The sequence below is a fragment of the Sapajus apella genome, unplaced genomic scaffold, assembly GCF_009761245.1.
Source record: "Sapajus apella isolate SASKATOON/1434 unplaced genomic scaffold, GSC_monkey_1.0 scaffold36, whole genome shotgun sequence".
Taxonomy (NCBI): Eukaryota; Metazoa; Chordata; class Mammalia; order Primates; family Cebidae; genus Sapajus; species Sapajus apella.
This window is the reverse complement of record NW_022436976.1, coordinates 8,556,537-8,581,371: the sequence shown is the minus strand read 5'-3', so window position 1 is coordinate 8,581,371 and position 24,835 is coordinate 8,556,537. Positions and strand designations below refer to the sequence as shown.

At 38.4% G+C, this 24,835-nt stretch overlaps 1 protein-coding gene across 5 annotated transcripts in view; it reads left to right on the top strand.

Moving 5' to 3' along the window:
* Positions 1-24,835, top strand: part of MIGA1 (mitoguardin 1) — a 90,299-nt gene that overhangs the window by 25,006 nt on the left and 40,458 nt on the right. For all 5 annotated transcript variants that reach the window (XM_032296539.1, XM_032296540.1, XM_032296541.1 and 2 more), the window contains exon 8: positions 23,907-24,007. In XM_032296539.1, the coding sequence (XP_032152430.1) occupies positions 23,907-24,007 (101 nt within the window). The remainder of the gene's footprint in view (positions 1-23,906; positions 24,008-24,835) is intronic.

Below are 24,835 nucleotides of genomic sequence, written 5' to 3'. Positions count from 1 at the left end.
CAGCTAATTTTTGTATTTTTAGTAGAGGCAAGGTTTCACCATGTTGGCCAGGCTGGTCTCAACCTCCTGGCCTCAAGTGCTCCCAAAGTGCTGGAATTACAGGCATGAGCCACTGTGCCTGGCCAAGGTAAAGTTCTTGAATGAAGTCTTGGAAGAAAGGAATGATTAAAGTTGCTTATTCAGCTTCTGTAAATGCCCCCAAAGAAAGAAGAAGACCAAATTATATGTTTGGGTTTTTTTTTTTTTTTCTTTTTTGTTTTTGTCAAAAATAATTTAAGTCTTTCTAGTATGAAGAGAATCGTTGTTTTCCAATTTTAAAAAAAAAGCTAAGGAGTTTTAACTTTTTCCACATTAGTACTGAATGCAGCTGCATTTTGAGATATTTATATCTCTATGCATTTTGAATTTAGGTAACAGATTTTGTTTGTATTAGAATTATGAATTGCTGTGTATATGTCATAAGGTTATATGAACTCTCTGGTCTCTGCTTTGTCATCCTATTCTTGTCACCAAACATTATTAGATGAGTGTGTTTTTGTAGCTTCTCTGCTCTTAGCATAGGCATAATGTTTTGACATACCTAGGAGATTAGTCTAGAAAAAAAGTAGGCAGTATTCATATCAACAAATATAATTTGTCAAAGCCTTACTAATTTTTTCTACAGTTTCCTGTGTAACTTTAGTTAGAATGTCATTTATGATAGTAAGTAGGAGAAAGAACACAGAAAAGGAACTTTTTTAAAACCTCAAATGTAGAATGAGAATGGAACAACCAGAAAAGTTAGAAAAGTGGTTAAGTGGCAAGGAACACCACAGAGAAAAGTAAGTAGGAAAAAATTATAAACATAAATCGGAAAGAAGAAGAGGATCCTGAGACTTTTAATGTCTTACTCTAGGAATGGAGGCTTTGTCTGTGCTGTCTAATCTTCAGCAGTTTCTTTTAGCCTCATGATAAGGATCTTGTGGATGCGTAGTTTTTGTTCTTTTAGTCTTGTAATATGTATCACAGATTTGGTTCTGTTTGGCATGCCTTGGCACATTTTTTCTATATCCTTCTGTAGAGGTTCTCTGGGTCTGTCTCATTCCTTCAGGTTAAAAAGATTCCTTGGGTACTGTCTCAGAGGTCTGCTTTAGATTCTTGTTGCTTTTGGACAAGAAGACCTCTGGGCATGTGGCTTAGTTTCTGGAGTCTTCAAGCTGTTTCTGAGGCAACTATTGTTAATCTTGAACTCTAAATGGTTAGGGTGGGACCCATAAATCAGTCCATGCATTTAGTTAACTTAGGTTGGGAATTAGTTCCTGACCCCACTCATGTTTTAACCTGTGCTGTCACTGCCTACCAGGCTGATGTGCTTTTCCCTGTAGCCTGCCAGTTCGTTGGCCCCCTGTTGCCCTGGAGATTCCAGTTGACATGAAGCTGTTATATTTTGTTTGTTGTAGGGAATTGTTTTGATATTGCAAGTTTGCATTTTTGAACTTCTGGATCGAAAGAGCTGAATGTATGGCCAAGATTCAGGGAGCAGCTCTGTTATAACTGTTACTTAACGTTGACAAAAATTGCCTAGAAGTCAGTTAACTCTCATTTTTTAAATCTAAAACAATTGTATTCATTTAACTTATATTATTGAAAGGCAACTTAAAGTTAACAGTCATAAATCAAGATAGTCTAACAGATGCCTTCAGAGGCCCAGGGGCGAATTTAAACCAACTATTGATCTGATGTTAGTGAATTCTTCGTTGTTTTGAATCTGCTTTGTCTAATTTGATGACCTTCATTTTTTTTTTTTTTTTTGGCAACAGTCATGCTGTGTCCCCCAGGCCAGAGTGCAGTAGTGTGACTCAGCTCACTGCAACCTCTGCTTCCTGGGCTCAAGCCATCCTCTCACGTCAGCCTCCCAAGTAGCTAGGACTATAGGTGGGTGCCACCACACCCTGCTAATTTTTTTTTTTTTTTTTGAGACGGAGTTTCGCTCTTGTTACCCAGGCTGGAGTGCAATGGCATGATCTCGGCTCACCGCAACCTCTGTCTCCCGGGTTCAGGCAATTCTCCTGCCCCAGCCTCCTGAGTCGCTGGGATTACAGGCACGTGCCACCATGCCCAGCTAATTTTTTGTATTTTTAGTAGAGACGGGGTTTCACCATGTTGACCAGGATGGTCTCGATCTCTTGACCTCGTGATCCACCCGCCTCGGCCTCCCAAAGTGCTGGGATTACAGGCTTGAGCCACCGCGCCCGGCACCACCCTGCTAATTTTTAAAAAAGTTTTCTGGCTGGGCATGGTGGCTCACGCCTGTAATCCCAGCACTTTAGGAGGCTGAGGTGGGTGGATCATAAGGTCAAGAGATCAAGACCATCCTGGCCAACATGGTGAAACCCTATCTCTACTAAAAAAAAAAATATATATATATATGTGTATATATATATATATATACACACACACACACACATACATACATACCTACATACATACACAAAAATTATATATACAAAAATTAGCTGGGTGTGGTGGCATGCATCTGTAGTCCCAGCTACTCGGAAGGCTGAGGCAGGAAAATCTCTTGGACCCAGGAGGCAGAGGTTGCAGTGAGCCAAGACCATGCCATTGCACTCCAGCCTGGGCGACAAGAGTGAAACTCCATCTCAAAAAAACAAAAATCAACAACAAAAAAGAAAAGTACCTTAATCCCCACAACAACTTTTAGCGCATATATATATATATATATATATATATATATATATAAAACTATCATCCCTATTTTTCAGATGGGGAAAGTGAGGTACAGAGGTGTTAATAACTTCCCCAGGGTTACACAGCTATTAAGTGGAGGAACCCGGATTTGGACCCAGTCAAGCTAGCTTTATAGTCCTTCCTTTCCCCTTTCCCCTTTCCCCTTCTCCTTTCCCCTTCTCCTTTCCCCTTTCTCCTTTCCCCTTTCCACTTTCCTTTCCCCTCCCCTCTTCCTTTCCTTTCCCCTCTTCCTTCCTTCCTTTCTTTCCTTTTTATTGTTTTTGAGATGAAGTTTCACTATTGTTGCCCAGGCTGGAGTGCAGTGGTGCCATCTCAGCTCACTGCAGTCTCCGCCTCCCAGGTTCAAGTGATTCTCCTGCCGCAGCCTCCCAAGTAGCTGTGATTACGGGTGCCTATCACCACACCTGGCTAATTTTTGTATTTTTAGTAGGGACAGAGTTTCACCACATTGGCCAGGCTGGTCTCCAACTCCTGACCTCAGGTGATCTGCCCGTCCCGGCCTCCCAAAGTGTAGGGATTACAGGCACGAATCACTGCGCCTGGCCCGTTTATTTTTTTTTTTTCTGAGAGACGGTCTGGCTGTGTTGCCTAGGCTGGGGTGCAGTAGTGCAATCTTGATTCACTGCAACCTCCACCTCCTGGGCTCAAGCTGTCCTCTCACCTTAGCTTCCTGAGTAGCTGGGACCACAGGCACGTGCCACCATGCCTGGCTAATTTTTATTTTGGGTAGAGATGAGATTTCGCCATGTTGCCCGGGCTGGTCTCAAACTCCAGGGCTGAAAGGATCCACCTGTCTTGGCCTCCCATAGTGCTAGGATTGCAGGTATGAGCCACTGTGCCCAGTCGCAAAGTCCATTCTCTTAAACACCATGCTGTATTGTCTTACCACTTAAAAGACAGACGTCTTCTTTGAACGGGAGGGTTAATTAACTGTGAACTTTTTGTGGACAGAGTATGTTTATTCCCAAAATTCCCTGTAGGAAATGTCGGCTTAGAGCAGGCAGCCTGGAAATTCCACAGCTGCCAGAGTAAGACTTTTATTTCTGGTAGTGGTATACTTTTGTGTAGATCTTTTTTTCTTTTTAAATTTTTATTCCTCTATACCCATGTGGGGATCTACAGTTAACTTATGCGTGTTTCTTCCTCTCTCAGTTTTTCTAAGCAGATTTCACACATTTTGTAGGAAGAAATTGTCAAGGTTTAATCTAAGAACAAAAGAGGCAAGGTGTGTGAGGTAGAGGACCTAACTTAGTATAGCGCTAACGAGTTACTCTGATGGTCTACCCCACATCTGTATAAGAACTAAAAGTATGGACTCCGGATTCAGACTAACTGGGTTCAACTTCTGGCATTTCCATTTATCTGTGTGATTATAAAACCTGTCTAAGCCTTGGCTTCCTCTTCTGAAAAGTTGACATATGGGGTACCAATTTTATAGACTGATTTTGAAGATTAAATAAAATTTCTAAGAACAGGGTAACTATGCTTATTGGCTCAGAATTTGGAACTTCTCTAAGGCCACTTTCAGGAAGACCATCATTTTACCTCTAGAATCTTAAGCTGTTGTTTGTTGTTGTTCTTTTTGTTCTACTTTTCTGATCCTATATTTGCCAATTTCAAGACGTCCTTTAAAATTTCTGGTCCACTGATATCCTATTCATCTTTTCCAGTGATGCTATACTTTACTCCATTAAAAAAATTTTTTTTCTGTCCTTTTCAATGGGCCTTTGGGGAGAAGGAGAAGTACCTTCTTGAAGTAGAAGGTAATTTGCCTGCCATGTTGAACTATACATCCTGGACATTAGGCCAGGCGTGGTGGCTCCCGCCTATAATCCCAACACTTTGGGAGCCTGAGGTAGGTGCATCACCTGAGTTCAGGAGTTCAAGACCAGCCTGGCCAAGATGGTGAAACCCTATCTCTACTAAAAATATAAAAATTAGGTGGGCATGGTGGCAGGTGCCTATAATCCCAGCCACTTGGGAGAGTGAGACAGGAGAATCACTTGAACCCAGGAGGCGGAGACTGCAGTGAGCCAAGATCACGCCATTGCGCTCCAACCTGGGCGACACAGTGAGACTCCAAAAAAAAAAAAAAAAAAAAATTCTGGACATTATAATAATAGAGTCTAAGGTTTACATTAGCTTTTGTTGAACTTATGGTTAACTAAAATTTCTAAGTTCTTTGTTATCGTTGCTTTCATACTGTTAAACCACATCTTCCCTCATTTATTCCTGTGCAGTTGTTTTTCTGGACCCAAGGTATAGGTGCTATATTTATTATTCTTACTAAATTGTTAGTTCCGAGTCATCATTCTGAATTGTTGAATAGTTTTAGATTTTTATTTGATATCTAATGTATTAATTATTCCTCTCAGCTTTGTATCCTTCTCTAGTTTGGTCAGTTTTGTATAGTTGGTAATCAGTGCTGTCATTGAAATCATTAATAAAAATTGTTAAAATGGATAGAGTTAGAGTCAGAGACCTGAAGCGTGACACTGTTAAATTTCCTTAGGTCACAAATAATAATTATTAAGATACTTCGTAATCTTCAGTTATTCAAGATGAGTAAATTCTGAAGATCTAATGTATAGCATAGTGACAGTAGTTAATAATACTGTGTTGCATGTTTGAAGTCTGCTAAAAGGCTAGATCTTAAATCTTACCATACACACATATACACACACAGTCACTATGTAGAAGTGGTAGATACGTTAATTAGCTCAATTGTGGTGATCATTTCACACTGTATACATATAACAAAACAATCATACACCTTAAGTATATGCAGTTTTGTATGTCAATGATATCTCATAAAGCTGTTAAAGAACATTTTGTTCAACAACTATGAATTTAGCTTATTCTGTTTTTACATTTTTTTCATCTTGATTATAAAGAGACCATGGGGTCGAGTACAATAGCTCACACCTGTAGTCCTAGTTCCTCAGGAGGCTGAGGCAGGAGGTTCACTTGAGCTCAGAAGTTCAAGGCTGTAGTGAGCTGTGATTGTGCCTATGCACTCCAGCCTGGGTGACAGAGTGAGATCCTGTCTCTAAAGAAGAAAAGACTGAGAGAGATTATGTGATACTTTTTTGTATATCATAATAAAATGTTAACTGGAAATTTAGGAAAATATAGAATCTTTTGGAAAAAGAGGCTAATATCAATTAGCTTATTTGGAAATATTGCTGAGGCTGAGTATTTTGCAAGTAGGGATTTGCCATCAAGTGTTCACAGCTGGTTTTACACTCACTTGCAAATCATTTTAGTATTGGAAGGCTCATGTGTCAGATTTTATTTACTTTAGAAGAGCCTCAGCAAAATTTATTTTACTAATTTGGAATTCAAAATTTAAACAAAGACTCCACTTAATTATACATTTGTACTATTTATGGAAGAGTAGTTTGCCAACTTAACATTAGGGATGAGATTATAGGGGGGCTGTTTAAATCCTTTCAGCATGATTTTTTTTTTCTTTTCCGAGACAAAGTCTTGCTCTGTCACCCAGGCTGGAGTGCAGTGGCGTGATCTCAGTTACTGCAGCCTCCACCTCCCAGGTTCAAGCAATTCTCCTGCCTCAACCTCTTGAGTAGCTAGGATTACAGGCATGCACCACCATGCCCAGCTAATTTTTGTTTTTTTGGTAAAGATGGGGTTTCACCATGTTGACCAGGCTGGTCTCGAACTCCTGACCTCATGATCCTCAGCCTCAGCCTCTGAATCCCAAAGTGCTGGATTACAGGCATGAGCCACCGTGCCTGGCCTAGCATTATTCTTCCAGCATTTTTCTTTGTAGATAACGATGTATTTATTCAAAATAAATGATGTCTATTCTCCTTTTTTTTTTTTTCCATAGCAAATCCAAGAAACTTTTGAGTTATCAGTATTATGAATTATTTGGGGTTACTTTTGGTAGATAAAGTTAATAACATAGATTTTGAAAAGCATATAGTATCGTTCTAACATTGGATATGGTGACCATTGCACAGCTCTGTACATTTAAGACTAAAACATGTTGCACACTTAAAGGGGGTGAATTTTATGATTTGTAAATTGTACTTCAATAAAGGAGTTAAAAATACACTATGTTTGGTGTTAAGCAAAACTTAAGTAGATTTTTATGAATTTAAAATAGTGTAAAATAGCATTTCATATTAAATTGAATACAAATCCCAGGTTTTCATTTTGGGTTTTTTGGTTTTTAGAGACAAGGTCTTGCTTTGTCTCGTAGGCTTCAATGCATTGCCACAGTCATAGCTCTCTGGAGCCTCAAACTCCTGGGCTCAAGCAACTCCCCTGTCTCAGCCTCCTAATAGCTAGGACTGCAGGCACATGCTACTGTGCCTGGCTAATTTTTTAATTTTTTAGAGAGTTTGTGTCTCACTTTGTTGCCTAGGCTGGGCAAAAATTTTTAAAAGTTCATTAAAGAATCACTTAGTTTCAAAGCTGTTGGGCCTGCTGAATTATAAACCGTTTCTCTGTTGCCACATGTTGAATTATAAACTCTGTTTCTCTGTTGCCACATTGATCCTGATGCCTCAGCTGGTAACCAGAAATATTAACTGTTATCTGTTAATAGCCCATGAACCATACTATTGTTTATATGCCTGGGCATTTCTGCAAGTAATTTGGATGTGTTGTTGTTTTTTACTTTGCTTAAATTTTAAATCTTTTTTCTATTCTGTAACATTGCCGTCCAAGTAGCCATTAAATATGATAAATACTGAAAAGAAGATCTGCTGACATTTTTGTTAATTTAGTAGCAAGCATGCTGGAAATATTAGAATTAATGCTGAGAAAATAAAATAGCAGTATTAAAGTAGGAGCACTTTTATTTTTGAAATGAAAAACTTCTGACAACCTGGCTCTAAAATTGCAATCGTTTATACATTCCTAAGCCACGCTGTCATCTGTGTTAAAATAGAAAACAGGCTGGATGTGGTAGCTCATGTCTGCCTGTAATCCCAGTACTTGGGAGGCTGTGGCAGGAGGGTTGCTTGAGGCCAAGAGTTTAAGACCAATCTGGAGAACATAGCGAGATCCCCATCTCAAAAAAAAAAAAAAAAAATTAAGAATTAGCCAGGAATGATGGTGTGTGCATGTAATCCTAGCTAGTCAGGAGGCTGAGGCAGGAGAATCCCTTAAGCCTAGGCATTTGAGGCTGCAGTGAGTTACGATTGGGCTATTGTACTTTAGCCTGAGAAGCAGAGTGACACTCAGTCTCTAAAAAAAATTATAATAAAATAGGAAATATTTTTGATGTTTGGGAAGGAGGTAATACTGATACAAAATGGTTTACTAGTAATATTTTGTGTTTTAAAAGCATACTTAAACATAGATTTTATTATAATTATTGTGGTTTAAAAGTATGCTTGCAAAAAGAAATACAGCACAGTAGTTGTATTTCAAGCCATCTTTACAGTTTTTCCTATGATGAGAAAATAGCTTTGAATTAGGCAGGGTTTGAATTATGTTTTAAGGAATGAATTCCTCCTGTAAAATATAACCCACCCCATATTCTATAATTCATTGTTTTCCATGTTCCGTGCTGCATTTCCTTAACCATTCCGAATTAGTGAGTCATTATTGCATGCGTTTCTAAGTGCCAATGCACCAAAGTTTAATATGGCTTAAATAATAGTTCTTTGTTCTGTTCCTCTTTTTTTTTTTTTTTTTTTTTGAAACAGGGTCTTTCTCTGATGCCCAGGCTGGAGTGCAGTGGCACAATCTTGGCCCACTGTCCCAAGTAGCCGAGACTACAGGCGTGCTGGCGACTACAGTCATGCACCACCACACTCAGCTACTTTCTGTATTTTTAGTAGAGACAGAGCTTCACCATGTTGGCCAGGCTGGTCTCAAACTCCTGACCTCATGATCCATCCACCTCGGCCTCCCAAAGTGCTGGGATTACAAGCGTGAGCCACCGGGCCTGGCCTAGTTAGTTCTCTAATAATGTAAAAATACTTTCCTCACTCACTTAAAAGAACGTTTAGTGTTGAGTGTGAGATGTTGAAATCACTAGAGGGCAGCACATTTTATCTACATGTTGGATGCCTGTGACTCAGATGCTATTCTGTGTTGCTACTTGTAGCACTGGGAGCTAATGTAAGTCAACACTTGCTGGCGGGCTTTATATACACCTGCTACTGTAACTCACAATGAGAAAGAACATGGAAGCTATGCAGAGAAGACATGAAATAACATTAGTGTAAATTTCCATTAGTGTGCAAGTTCTTCTAGCTAACAGCATCTGAAAGTTATGTTTATGTTTATTTATAGCTTCTATTTTCAGATATTGTTAAATTATAATTGTTAAACTGTATTTTTTTTTGTAACTTTTGAAAGCTTAACCAAAACCTCCAATATGATTTCAATTATATGTAGTATAACTTAGTAATTAAGAACATGGGCTTTGGAGTCAAACAAGCATGAGTTCAAATCCTAGCTCTACCTGTCTTGCTAGCTGAGATATTAAGCAAGCCTTGACTTTGCTTAGACAGCTTCTTCATCTGTAACCTGTAGGGCTATCTGAGGATCAACTTCATAGAACTGTGAGGATTAAGTGAAATACATCATATTTAGCACAGGCACATGGTAAACACTTATCTATTCATTATTGTAATTATAGTCTAACAGTTTAAAGAGGCCTGTTCTAAGCTGATTTAAAAATTTCATAGTTACAGATAGAAGGATGTCATATGTTCATAAGTTGTTCTACAGTGATTAGGGTTAGTTGTTCTAACCCTTTTTTCTGAATTAGAAATCATCTGAAAGGTTTGCAAAAAATAATTATTATAAGTATAGCTGAGGTTATTGGCTTTCTCTGATCTCTGACCTTGCCATGCATAAGAGGAAAACAAAAAGTGATAATGGATATACTGCCCCTTGCTGACATATCCTATTGTTAATAATTATTATTTGAGACAGGGTCTCGCTATGTTGCTTGGGCTGGAATGCAGTGGTGCGATCACAGCTTACCACAGCCTCAACTTCCTGAGTTCAAGTGACCCTCCCATCTCAGCTTCCTGAGTAGCTGGGACTACTGGTGTGCACTACCATGCCTGGCTGATTTTTTAAGTCTTTGTAGAGACAGAATCTCACTATGTTGCTGGTCTCGTCTTGAACTCCTGGGCTCAGACAATCCTCCTTCCTCAGCATCCCAAAGTGCTGGGATTACAGGCGTGAGCCATTGTGCCCAGTCTGGATTCTGAATAAATTGAGAACACAAAAAGAGCCTTTTTTTTAAATTTTAGGACGAAGTTTCGCTCTTGTTACCCAGGCTGGAGTCCAGTGGCATAATCTCGGCTCACTGCAACCTCCACCTCCCAGGTTCAAGCGATTCTCCTGCCTCAGCCTCCCAAATAGCTGGGATTGTGGGCACCCAACACCACACCCAGCTAATTATTTTGTATTTTTAGTAGAGACAGGGTTTCACCATGTTGGCCAGGCTGGTCTTGAACTCCTCATCTCAAGTGATCCTCCCCTCTCGGCCTCCCAAAGTGCTGAGATTACAGGAGTGACCCATTGTGCCTGGCCATAGAAGTTTTTTTAAATGTATTTCATTGTTTTGTTTTTAATGTTTGGATAGGTAGTTGCCTCAGCATCTCTCTTTGAATAATACATTCTTTTGTGGCTGATTTGCAAAGTGCCCCTTGTCGTATCTGAGGTCGCTTTCTGTGTGTCTTTTCTGGGCACTCTATTTTGTTCTGTTACTCCGTTTGTTTCCTGCATTGGTTTCACAGTATCTTAATTACTGTGGCTTTATATGGCTTCATGATAGATCTTGACACTTAGCAGGGTGAGTCCATTCACTGCGGGCTTTTTTTGAGACTTGTCATGACTATTCTTAGCCCTTTGCTTTTCCATGTGAAGTTTAGGACAGCTTGTCAAGTTTCATGAAAAACCCTTTTGGGATTTTGATTATGACATTGTATTTATAGGTCAGCTTAGGTGAATTTACGTTTTCATAACATTAACCTTTATATCTGTGAACATGATACGGTTCTTAGGTCTTCATTTATGTCTTTCGTAATGTTTTATAATGTTCTTCATAAATGTCTTATATGTCTTTTTCCCTAAGTCCCCTATAGATTCGTTGTCATTATAAGTGGTTTTTTTAAATTTACATTTTCTAATTTGTCATTGCTGGTATCTAAAATGTTGTTGGTTTTTGCGTTTGAATATTAATAACTCTTATGAACTCTTATTAGTTGTAATACCAGTAATTTGACATAGGTTCTTTTAGAGTTTTTATTCAGACCACATATTATCTGGGAATGATAACAAGTTTATTTTTATTTCATCCTTTCAACACTTATTCTTTCATCCCTGTTTCCCACCCCCTCCCCCCCACCCCTGTCTTATCTCATCACTTTGGGTAGAGTGTTATAATCTTTTTTTGTCTGAAGGGAGCTGTGTCAGAAGGAAGACCATAAGTCAGCTGGCCCACTATACAGAATCAAAGACTGTATTTCCCTGTAACTATAGACTCTCATTAAAGTAAAGGAACATTAATGGCAGAGACACCCATGGAGACTCTAAGGCAGATATAGCTTAAAAATCAATTTTTAAGTATTTATTTGTTTGCTGTGTGCCTTACACAGCAAATACTTAAACACAACTCTGAAGCATGTGATGAAATTCAGATAAAACGAGGTCTAATGTGCCTATTTTCAGGTTGCTTGTAGTCTGATTGGTTAACACTTACATTTATGGACCAGTTAGAAAGCAATATAAGTTAGTATATTCTTCAATACCAAGCTGTTTCATAAGACTCAGAGCCTAAGCTCCATCCACAGAGCAGAAGATCCTTCTTTAACTTTTCCTCCCCACTTCCATTCCTTCCCATACCTCATAGTTGAAGTGCCCTCAGCCTGTTTAAGAGCCTAAGATAAGAGCTTGAAAGTAAACAGATCTTGTTTGGGATATGTAGGTTAATTAGTTAGTTATCTGCAGCTGTTTTTTGCTGCAATATCTGAATATATATGAAATTTGTTTGGAAATTTATTTATTTCAGATAAGAAGATAATGTATAGTGTATTTCTGCCTGATTGTTTTATCTTTCCTTAATAAGCAAGTAATTTTGCAAGCTTTGAAAAGTGGCTATAAATCGGTGGCAAATGCAAAAATGTTTGAGTCCAGAAACCTGTCTATGCTATGTAGATAATTTTTATACATTTCAAATATCACACAATAAAAGTATATATTTATATATTTTATAATAAACAGAAGTTTGTATTATCTGAACTATTGTGGTAAAAATTAGGTTTTAGTTGGCCACAACAGCAAATGAGATATTCTACCAATCTCTCATGAGGAAATTCTCATCTCCTACCAAAATGTGAGATTCAACCAATCTCTAACACCAAGTAATGACTTATATTTTAGGAGACTTCTGTTCCTGTCATATCATGAAGAATGTGTCATTACATGCTTTGGAAGTTTATTTTAGTAACAGTATATTCAGGAATTAACATTATTCTGTATCCGCTTTGGCTAGGCTGTTTGGGCAGGACTAAGTTGCTGTATTTAATGCCAGTTTAAAAGTAAACCAAGTGTGAGGTGGGAGGATCACTTAAGCCCAGGAAGTTGAGGCTGTAAGACCTTGTCTCAAAAAAAAATTTTTTTAAGTAAACCTAATTAATAATAGATGTATCTTGCCCACAGTTTCTTGGGGACATTATATAGTTGATATGGTTTAATGAATAAAGTTCCAACTTATTAATCTCTAATTTCTTTTCTAAAATTAACTGGAGTTCATGTCTGTGTAGTTATACTTCCTATGAGGAGGAGTATATATTTGCAGTAGCAGTACTAGCAGGCAACTCTGAAGTCTGTATGATAAATATTATCGTTTTGGTGGAAGCAAAAGACTTTGAGATTCTTTTATATTGATGTCTAGGAACAGATTTAGGTCTTAAAAACAAACCAGGAATTTTTGTGGCTTTATTGAAAGCATTGCTTCACATATTTCAGGTATGTGTTTAGGTGTCTTCCTAATCTATGTTTTTACAGAATGAACTCACAGAATCTTGGGTCTGGAATATTGATTTACCAAACATTTAATTTCCTAGTATATATCAAACATGGTATAAGACACTGGAGAAATAAAGATGAAAATTTCATCTCTGCCTTTAGGCAGTGCAGAGTCTAGTTTTGGAAACAGGCATTAAAAATTACACAGTACCGGCCGGGCGCGGTGGCTCAAGCCTGTAATCCCAGCACTTTGGGAGGCCGAGGCGGGTGGATCACGAGGTCAAGAGATCGAGACCATCCTGGTCAACACGGTGAAACCCCGTCTCTACTAAAAATACAAAAACATTAGCTGGGCATGGTGGCGCGTGCCTGTAATCCCAGCTACTCAGGAGGCTGAGGCAGGAGAATTGCCCGAACCCAGGAGGCGGAGGTTGCGGTGAGCCGAGATCGCGCCATTGCACTCCAGCCTGGGTAACATGAGTGAAACTCCGTCTCAAAAAAAAAAAAAAAAAAAAAAAAAAAATTACACAGTACCGTGGGGTAAGTACATAATAGCAGGTTTGTAAAGTGCTATGGGAACACCAAAGAAAAGCATGTGATCATTCATGAAGCGGGGCTCAAGGGAATATGTCACAGAAGGAGTGACACTTAAAAATAAAAAAAGGAGGCTGGGCGTGGTGGCTCACACTTGTAATCCAAGCACTTTGGAGGCCAAGGCGGGCAGATCACCTGAAGTTGGGAGTTCAAGACCAACCTGACCAACATGGTGAAACTCCCGTCTTAAATAAATAAATAAATAAATAAAATTTAAAATAAAAAAAGGTGGTCTGCTAGGGACACAGTTGAGAAAGAGCATTCCAAGCAGAGGGACGCACCATGGACCAGGGTGCACACTGGAGCCTGTTTAGGGAACTACACGTTCTTTGATATGTCTTGGGAACACAATATATGTGGGAGAGTGGTGGGAAATGAACCTAGAGAGCTGGGCAGGATGTAAATTATGAAGGTCCTTGCTTTGTACCTTTAGGCAAAAGGGAGCCATTGAGGATTATAAGAAATCATAATCAAATCTTTTTTTTTTTTTTTTTTTGAGACAGAGTCTTGCTCTGTTGCCATGTGCCAGGCAGGAGTGTAGTGGCATGATCTTGGCTCACTCTAACCCCCACCTCCCAGCTTCAAGCAATTCTCCTGTCTCAGCCTCCTCAGTAGCCGGGACTACAGGCGCAAGCCACCACGCCCAGCTAATTTTTGTGTTTTTAGTATAGACGGGTTTCACCATGTTGGCCAGGATGGTCTCGATCTCTTGACCTCATGATCCGCCCGCCTTGGCCTCCCAAAGTGTTGGGATTACAGGCGTGAGCCACTGCGCCCAGCCCATAATCAAATTTATGGGTTTTAAGAAGTCTGGAAGTGTGGCTGGCACAGTTTAAATATTTTATCCATTTTTGTTGCTGCTCCTTTATAAGATTTTATTGAGTCAGTGAGACATCCTTTAAGGGAAAATTAGAGATTTTGCCAGCTTGGTGCTGACTGCACAAAATCTCTGGCAGAGTATAGGAAAAGCTGTCAAGTAAAACCTCTTGACCACTAGAGAGATGTTATTCTTCTTTTTTGGTAAGCAGCCAGATAGAACATTTAGAAATACTGAATGAACTTGGCAACAAGAAGAAATGCCTCGGCCTAACATCTTACGTTAAATGTCAGTCCCAAGTTGAAGCTCTAAGACCTTGTCCTCTCCCTTTCCTGCAGAATCATTGTGGCTGGAGGATAAACTCCCTGTGAGTTTATTTTTAGGGAATGATATGAATTGCCAGCTTAAGTTGTATACTCAGACGTCTAAATATAAAGAGTACAAATTGTACAACGTATGAGAAATTTGGCTTAGTGATTTTCTGCCATGTGTTAAGGCTCATAACCTTAATTTCAAAGGGTTTACTAATACTATAAAATGAAACTTAACTGGTATAACTCAAGTTAAAATAGGTTCAGAGAAGAAAGCAATATAATGAAAATTGTTGGGGTCCCAGAAACATGAGAAATTGCAGCTGCTTGCCTTTGCCTGTTTCGTGTTGAAGTTATGTTTTTTTTTTGTTTTTTTTTTTTTGAGACGGAGTTTCGCTCTTGTTACCCAGGCTGGAGTGCAATGGCGCGATCTCGGCTCACCGCAACCTCCGCCTCCTGGGTTCAGGCAATTCTCCTTCCTCAGCCTCCTGAGTAGCTGGGATTACAGGCACGCACCACCATGCCCAGCCAATTTTTTGTAGTTTTTTTAGTAGAGACGGGGTTTCACCGTGTTGAACAGGATGGTCTCGATCTCTTGACCTCGTGATCCACCCACCTCGGCCTCCCAAAGTGCTGGGATTACAGGCGTGAGCCACCACGCCCAGCCCGAAGTTATGTCTTAACGGCTTGGATTTTTATGTCTAGGACCATCACTGCCCATATGAGACCTTTGTGTGATTTAGACAAAGGGCCATCCATGTAAGCCCCTTGGGAAGGGCACCTTTGTGCTAAGAAGAAGGTCCACTTTCCTTCAAGAAAATGCAGGTCTAGTATTTGGGCTGGATTTCTGCCCCCACTTATTCCCTTGGCAAGGGACCTTTGTATAGTATACCTCGTGGTCCTGCTCAAGTATCTGTAACTGCAGACCCAATCTTAATGACTTCTTGCTCCACTTTGTGTTACTCTAATCACTTTGTTCGTTAAATGAAAGTGGCGGGGATGGAGGTTTGGGGGAGAGGGCATAGAAAATGGTGTTACTCATCTAAAGTGTTTGAATGGTTCCTACTCCCTTTCCTTCTATTACTCAGTTTGCATTGGCAGCTGTACTTCCCAGTTAGGAATCACAGTTGCTGTGTTGGTCAATCATAGTATATAAAAGTTTTGATAAATAGGAAACACCAGAGACAACTATTGTGGAAATCTTCTTTTGGGTAATATCAGGCTGTTTTGTACATATATTACCATTTCACATAGGTGAAAGTTTGTAAGTCATCACAAATCAGGAATTTTGACAAGTTCTCCTTTTTTTAAAATTCTTCTCACCACCTCATCATATATAACTTTTTTTTTCTTTTTTAGAGGAACAGGGTCTCACTCTGTTGCCCAGGCTGGAGTGCAGTGGCATAATCCTAGCTCACTGCAGCCTCAAACTCCTAGGGTCAAGTTATCCTCCTGCCTCAGCCTCCTGAACAGCTGGAACTACATTGTACGCACTACCATGCCTGGAAAATTTTTCACTGTAGAGACAGAATTTCGCTATGTTGCCTGGGCTGGTCTTGAGCTCTTGCGCTTAAGTGGTCCTCCTGCCCCAGCCTCCCAAAGCACCAGGACTACAGGCATGAGCCATTGCTCCTGCCCCAAGTTTTCTTTTCTTTTGTTTCAGTGGGTTTTATTTTCTCTTTTCAATATTGAGGTATGTTGAAGTTAAAAATCAAGAAAATATCTTAACTCCCTTAGTTTTTCACTTTCTGAAATTATGTTGTTTTTGATTTTTGTATTCAACTTTGTTCTTTCTCTCAAATTATACTGTAGCATTTTAAAACAAATCAGAAAATGAAAATTATTCAAAGTATGTATGGGCAGATAGTCATACAGAATAAACAAAGAGCAGCAGTGGTTTCCTAGACTTGATTATTTAAACAAATTATAACAGACTCTGTTTGGAAATAGCTCATCTTGTCGACACCAGAAACTTTTCCATTTTTAATAAAAGCATAGAAAGGACAAGGTTCCAAGTCATATTTAAACTGCTGAGTATCACCTGGAGAATAGCTGTTGACATAGAAGTCAGATGGCAGAGACAATTGGCAGGCTTCCTTTTCTAGCTGGTATTATAAAATCTACAGTGGACAGCCTGGATTTTAAAAGAAGAGTGGCATCTTTGGAATCTCTGCTAGAATCTGCTGAGGTTAAAATAGACCCAGTGTTTTCTAAGTGTCAGAAAATGGAATGTGCCTAGGGATGGCAAAAATGAGATGTAGAAAACCCACTTGGATTTGTCTAAGGAAATAGATCCAGTCCTGAAATCCCAAGTTCCAGAACTTCTAGTTTTCTTTCAGACTTTTAAAGCAAATCCTGTTTTGGAAAAAACTCAAGTAATATGTGAATTATGAGATTGCAAAAGAAGGAGTAAGGCTTGAATCCAGTCAGATTTTTGGCCTAGAATATATGACAATTGAGTTAAGAGTAAACATTATAGTTTTAATGTACTTCCAAAGAATAGTGTTTATATCTGTATACAGTGAATGTTTTAAAAGTTCTGGGAAAATTGAGACAGGTTAATTTTTTTTTTTAATTTTAGATTTACTTATTTTTAAATGTTACCAAAAATAAAAAAGAGCTACTTCATGCCAGTGTGGTAATTTACAGAGTATTTTTAATGTGCAATCAGCCAGTTGGTGGAAAGCTTTTAAAAATGCACTTCTAATGTTCATTACATTCATTAAGGGTAAGCTGCATATTTCAGGTTTATAAGATAGTATGATAAGTTTAGTTAATTTAGGGCTGGCTATTAGAAACATAAGGAATTTGCCAGGTACGGTGGCTCATGCTTGTAATCCCAGCACTTTGGGAGGTCAAGACAGGTGGATCACTTGAAGTCAGGAGATCAAGACCAGCCTGGCCAACATGGTGAAATCCCATCTCTACTAAAAATATAGAAATTAGCTGGGCATGGTGGAGCACGCCTCTAATTCTAGCTGCTTGGTAGGTGGAGGTACAAAAATTACTTCAACACGGGAGGTGGAGGTTGCAGTGAACCGAGATCGCTCCACTGCATTCCAGCCTGGGCAGCAGAGCAAGACTGTTTCAAAAAAAAAAAAAGAAACATAAATTTGACAGGGTTCTCAAAACAAGTTAAAGTCATAGGCAAAATGACCCAGAGGTAGTATATGATAGGCTCTCTAGAGATTTTTACGTCCTAGGGATGGTCCATTTATAATAATACATTTTAGCTTACATGAACAAATATTTAAGTGTTTATCATGTGTTCAGTAAGCTCCTGAGAGCTGTAGGAACACCAGGAAAAACAAAAATGGAAGGGAAAGAAAGTAAAGAAAGTCCCTCCCCTCAAGTTGTTTTACAAATGGGAACACTGAGGAACACAGAAGATAAGAAACTTGCTCAAGTTTACACAGCTAATAAGTAACAGAGTCAACATCGGAATTCAAGCTGTCTAGCTCTAGAACCTATGGTGTTAACACTTTTGCTAAGCTGCCTTACATAGAAGCAAAAAAATAGATAAATTTTGGAGGATGCTTAGAAGGGATAATACTTGAGGTGAGTATTAAAAACAAAAGTGCTTGTGGGTAGCATGGGGCAAGGGATAAACAAATATGAACAAGGAATGCTCTAACAGCACTTATCCAATAGAAATAGAATGTGAGCTACAAATGTAAATTTAAGATTTCTAATAGCCACATTAAAGGCTCAAAAGAAACAGATAAAATTAATTTTAATATATTTTCTTAACCCCAGTATGTACTAATAAGATGTTTTCTATTTTTTGGTACTAAGCCTTCAAAACCTATTGTGTCTTTTACACTTACAGCACATGTCATTTCATGTGTTTAATAGACACATATAACTAGGAGCTACTGTATTGGACACCAGGGCTCCATAGTTTTATAGCATAGAATCTGGTATCAGATGACCTGAGTTTGAATCCTACCATTCTATTTCTTAGATGTGTAAGTATGTAGCAGCTACTTAACCTCTCTGTGCCTTAGCTTCCTGATACATAAAATGAGAAAACTAATAGTATCTTACCTCATCAAAGGGTTATTGTGGGGATTAAAAATAACATAATAAATGTAAAGCATGTAACTTGATATCTGGCAAGTATTGAATGAAAAATAAGTGTTTACTTTAATTAATTGTATTACTCTTCTATTGTGATTAAATAGCAAACATCCCTTAGTTTCCATGTCCTCTCCTTCTTGAAAGCATTTGGTTATCTCCACTTAAACATTCCCACTTAAAATTCTATGCCAATCACTAAATAGCAAAGAAAGGTTACAGAATTAGAGAAAAAAGGTTATGAATGATATATGCTTGGCATTATACACTACTACTATTGTTGGTATTCACTACAGGGTACAAATAAATTAGTTTCAATTTGCTGTTTAACACACTTATCAGGTCTTTTGACTTTTGAATCTAGCATCATTATAGATGCTTTCTCAATCAGGACATAAAATTCATGTCTGGTAATAATTTACAGCATCATTGCCAACACTGAAATATAGAAAGCATTCATTGTCTTACCTGCCTTCCTCCTTCCTTTGAAGCTCTCTGATTGAGCCTTTTCTGCTTTCAGCTATTTGGGACCAAGATATATAGTTGATATTGTTTTCTTTTCTTTCCTTCTGTTTAAATCCTTAGAGGAAAGTACACAAAACAAAAAAATACAATGATTTATCATACATTCTTATATAACTACTATGTAGGACAAAATGTAAAACATTGCCGAATTTCCAGATGGATCTTCCTGTAATTCCTTCCATTCACCTGCAGAATGAACCGCTGTCCTGATGCTCAGGCCAATTACCTTCTAGCTTTTTTAAAATTTATTTAGAGATGGAGTCTCACTCTGTTACCTAGGCTGGAGTGCAGTGGTGTGATATCAGCTCACTGCAGCCTCCACCTCCGGGGCTCAAGCGATTCTCGTGCCTCAGACTCCTAAGTAGCTTGGATTACAAGTGCCCACCACCATGCCTGGCTAATTTTTGTATTATTTGTAGAGGCATGGTTTTGTCATGTTGTCCAGGCTGGTCTCAAACTCCTGACCTCAGGTGATCCGCCTACCTTGGCCTCCCAAAGTGCTGGGATTACAGGTGTGAGCCACCGTGCCTGGCCACCTTCTAGCTTTTAAAAATAATTTTATCACTAAGTGTGTTTAGTTTTGTCCATTTTTGAATTTTGCATGAATGAATTTAATGATTTTTCATTATGAATGAATTTTGCAAATAATTCTTCACTCAGCATACTATTAGATTGATCTATGATACTGCTTGTAGCAGCAATTCATTTATTTTCATTGTTATATAGTATTTCATTGTATGAATATACTATAGTTCTATATTTGGACATTTTTTCTAGTTTGGGGCTATTATAAAAAGTGTTGTTATGAACACCCTAATACATATAAGCATGCATTTCTGTAAAACACACCCAAGGGTAGAATTGCTAGGTCATAGAGAAAGCAATCTTGAACTTTCATATGCAATGCCAAACTTTTCAAAGTGGTTCTACCAATTGTTTCCACCAGTGGTGTGAGAGTTTCCACTGACCATGTCCAGTTAGTGATTCTGGTAGGCGTATAATGATATTTCATTGTGGTTTTAGGATTTTTTTTTTTTTTTGGCTGAGAAAAATTCAGTAAGAGTTTTCTGAAAATATGAAGGTGAAGCCTTTGGGATTTTTCCTTTTTTTTTTTAAGAGATAGGTGCCATTCTGTCACCTAGGCTAGAGTGTAGTGGCGCGATCATGGCTCACTGCAGCCTTGAACTCATGAGTTTAAGCGATTCTCCCACATCAGCCTCCCAAGAAGCTGGAACTTTAGGTTTGCACCACTACACTCTGCTAACTTTTTAAATTTTTTGTAAAGCTGGAGTCTCTCTGTTGCCCAGGCTGATCTTGAACTCCAGGGGTTCAACAGATCCTCCCGCCTCAGCCTCCAAAAGTGTTGATACTATAGACATGAGCCATTGCCTCTGGCTGCCCTTTGTTTTCAGTTTTCCATGCTGTCACTGTCTTTCAATACCACAGTCATGTTGATATACTTTTTGTTTTGTTTTGTTTTGAGACAGAGCCTTGCTCTGTCACCCAGGCTGGAATACAGTGGTACAATCTTGGCTCACTGCAGCCCCTGCCTCCCAGGCTCAAGCATTCCTTCCACCTTCCCTCCCAAGTAGCTCAGACTACAGATATGTGCCACTGTGCCAGCTAACTTTTTGTAAAGACAGGGTTTTGCCATATTTCCCAGGCTGACTTTGAGCTAGGCTTAAGAGATTCGCGTGCTTCAGCCTCCCAAAGTGCTGGAATTACAGGTGTGAACTGCTGTGCCCAGCCAAGAGTTGATGATACTTTTAAGAAAGTATTTTAAACTTGAATTGGATGCATGAAAGCAGTTAGTTTGGGATATTGCCCAAGATTCTTTCTTTATACTTTTTATTATCATATCTAAAAAACAGATGTATTATTTATCTTTATAATTATTTAGCTGCCATTCCAGGAATCATAGCAATTACTGAGATAAGAGGTATAGTCTGTGGTTTACGGACTTGAATTTAGTGAGTAAATCTTTCTAGTTCCTCTGGAATTGAGCCTTTTTTTTTGTTGTTAGATTTTTTTTAAAAAATAAAGTCCCACCATGGTAACTGATCTGGATGACATTGAATGGCTGGTTACTGTTGAAAAACAGACTTTTAACAGCTCATGGGTAACGTCTGAAAGGTAAAGTGACACTAGATTAATATCTATATTCTACTCTGAAAATAACAAAAGCCATATGGAACCAAGAGTTAATTGACTTGTAAATTTAATCCTATTCTCGGTTGGCGCAGTGGCTCATGCCTGTAATCCCAGCACTTTGGAAGGCCAAGGCCAGCAGATCACCTGAGGTCAGGAGTTTGATACCAGCCTGACCAACATGGAAAAACCCTGTCTCTACTAAAAACACAAAATTAGCCAGGTATGGTGATGCATGCCTGTAATCCCAGCTACTCGGGAGGCTGAGGCAGGAGAATCCCTTGAACCAGGGAGGTGGAGGTTGCGGTGAGCTGAGACCATACCATTGCACTCCAGCTTGGGCAGCAGGAGTGAAACTCTGTCTCCAAAAAAAAAAATTTAATCCCAGTCCAATAATGCCGTGACGTAATGAAAATTGTAACTGTGATTTCTTTTTGTGCAAGTAATACTCAGAATGGAAAATAATGAAGATAATGCTTTGAAGGTTGTACACGAGGATTAAATTTTGTATAAAATTTCATTGTGTGTGTTGGTGTTTAAAAAATCTTAATATGCACCGAAAAGAGAATTATGGAAGTTTTTCTGGATAATTGAGTGTCCAGAAATACTAGTTTGATAGCTATTTATAAGTGTGAAACAATTATGTTGTTTTATTCTCTAGTTTAAAGGAAAAATGTATATTTCTAAAATATTTTTATAATAGAATAATTTAACCTTAGATTTTGTCACATTAATAGTCATTTAGTAATAGAAAAGTTTTTTAAGATGAAAAGTTTTAGGTGCTTTAAAAGGATTGATGTAAGCGTTATCTGAAAACAATTATAATTTAAACTTGGAAGGTAAATACTTAAAACGTAAAGTCTGATCTCATCAAACATAAAGTAGGAAAAAAATATGTGTATGGTTATTTTTGGTACTTAATAAGAGTGAACCCTTTACTAATTGTGGTTTATTCTCTCCTGCTTGTTGTAGAGCTTGGAATATAATTGGCTGTACAACTTTTGATTTTAACATTTTATTGAAACTAAATTGATGCTTTGAATAAAAGAAACCTCGACACTTCCTGTGTAGAGTCACAAGTTGTATTTTCTGATACTGACAGGTTTTAAACAGAATTTGAAAGATTTCTAGTAAAGGCAATAAATTTTATTTTTGGAAAAATTGCAAAATGGAAATTTGGATGAATGAAAGCCAAGGAGATTTCTGGTATTTTTCTTTGTTTTTTCTTTCTTTCTTTTTTTTCTTTTTTTGTGTAGAGACAAGGTCTCACTCTGACATCCAGGCTGGAGTGCAGTGGTGCAGTCATAGCTCACTGCAGCCTCAAACTCCTGCAGTCAAGCAATTTTCCTGCCTCAGCCACCTGAGCATGTGCCACATTTTTTTTTTTTTTTTTTTTTTTGAGAAGAGGTCTCACTGTGTTTCCCAGGCCGATCTCAAAACTTCTGGACTCAAATGATCCTCCTGCCTTAGCCTCCAAAAGCACTGGGATGATGACAGGCATGAGCCACCTCAGCCAGCTGGTTTCATTTTAAAGAAGATAGTGTCTGTCAAATTTAACAGATTAAGAATCAAAATAAGAAAAATCTATATATATTTTATTTTTTGGTCTTTTCATACTTGAAATTTATCACTTGAAGATAAATTTTGAAGTTGATCACTTGTTTTCTCCATTATAGTCACATATGTAAACAGTAAATTGTTTGAAAATTTAATGTTAACAATTAGATTCCTGATAATAGTACACGAGGATATTCGTACTGGCATTCCGAATGACAAGTATTGCTAACAGCCTGTCTTGGTTCATTTCCAAAGAATGTGAACTTTTTCAACCTTTTAAAATTTGGCGGTCACTCATATTTGACCCTCAGGTAAGCAGAGCAAACATCAGGGACCCAGATCTTATCGTTTTTGGCCATTCAGTTTTTGAAGTAGGCCTCATTAAAGCCTGAAAAAGTGCACAGATATCTTCTTGGATTGTTTTCTGTTGTTGTTTTTGAGATGGAGTCTTGATCTGTTCCCTGGCTGGAGTGCAGTTGTGTGATCTTGGCTCACTGCAACCTCCACCTCCTGGGTTCAAGCAATTCTTGTGCCTTAGCCTCCTAAGTAGCTGGGACTACAGGTATTCACTTGGCTAATTTTTGTATTTTTTCAGTAGAGACGGGGTTTTGCCGTGTTGGCCAGGCTGGTCTCAAACTCCTGACCTCAGGTGATCTGCCCACCTCCGCCACCCAGAATGCTGATATTACAGGTGTGAGCCACCACGCCCAGCCTTGAATTGTTTAATTGATCAGCTTATCACAAGTGACAGGCCACACATTTATGTTAATAATTTAGTTAATTTAAATGAACCTACAAGTTCTTCTAATTTGGGCAAGACCACTTACAAATAAATTGCTGTGTTTCAAATTAGCTGTGATAGGTGCTGATTTTACCATGTAAGTAGATAATTCAACTCTGGTTATTATTAACTGAAAAGCCCTTTTAATCAAAAATTAAGCTTAATTCCTTTTTAAATTAAAAATGAATATTTGCTTTATAATACTCTCTACTTGGCAGAGTTTCAGATTCCGGTAAACAATGGATACTGTTTTCGTTTTAGACACTAGTAGTCTGAATAAAGACTCAGGGAAAAAATCAAAATCAAGCCATGGAATGTGAAATACTGCAATGACATGGAATATCACTTTCTGAACTTTTCATCTTTTACTTTTAAGATAGAGATACAGATACCACCATGAAGGGGAATGTGGATGACTTTGGCCTACGAGACACCTTGAGCATCGCATCCACGGATTCCTTTGCTTCAGCAGCAGAGGTAGGACATGTGTTTTCCTAATGAGTATTTCTGTTTCTTTTTTGCTGGAAAGATCAGTCTTGTCATTATACTGTAATTCAGTTCAGTCACTATTTAGCATCTGTCCTGTGGTAGGTACCAGGATATAAAAATGAATAAATCTAACATGAAAATAAGCTCCTACAGGAGCTTACCATCTTCTTAAGGAGATGGACCTGTAAACACATGGTTTAGATGGGCATTTTCATATACTGTAGATTACAGGTGAGGCATATAAATTAGTATGTTAATGGAAAGAAATGTTTCAGCTTATATCAAGAGTTTTAAAGATGTTCAGTTTCTTTAGTTCAGAAATCATACTTCTAGATTTTTGTTCTAAGAAAATGATCAAAGATTTTATATATATAAATATTGACTGTTGGCCAGGTGCAGTGGCTCATGCCTGTAGTCCCAATACTTTGGGAGGCTGAGGTGGAAGGATTGCTTGAGCTCAGGAGTTTGAGACCAGCCTGGGCAACATAGTGAGACCTTGTCTCTACAAAAAATTTAAAAAATTAACCAGATGTGATGGTGAGTAGCATATAGTTCTGGTTCAGGAAGCTGAGTTGGGAGGCTCCCTTAAACCCAAGAGGTTGAGACTGCAGTGGGCCATGATTGTGCCACTGCACTCCAGACTGGGTGACAGAGCAAGACCCTGTCTCAAAAAAAAATAATTAAAAAAATACACACACACACACACACAAATTCACTGTGGCATTTTAGTAACAATGAAAAACTGAAAAAACAATCTAATGCCAAATTATGCTATACTTGTAATTAGAAATACAGAGCTATAAACATGGTTCCAAT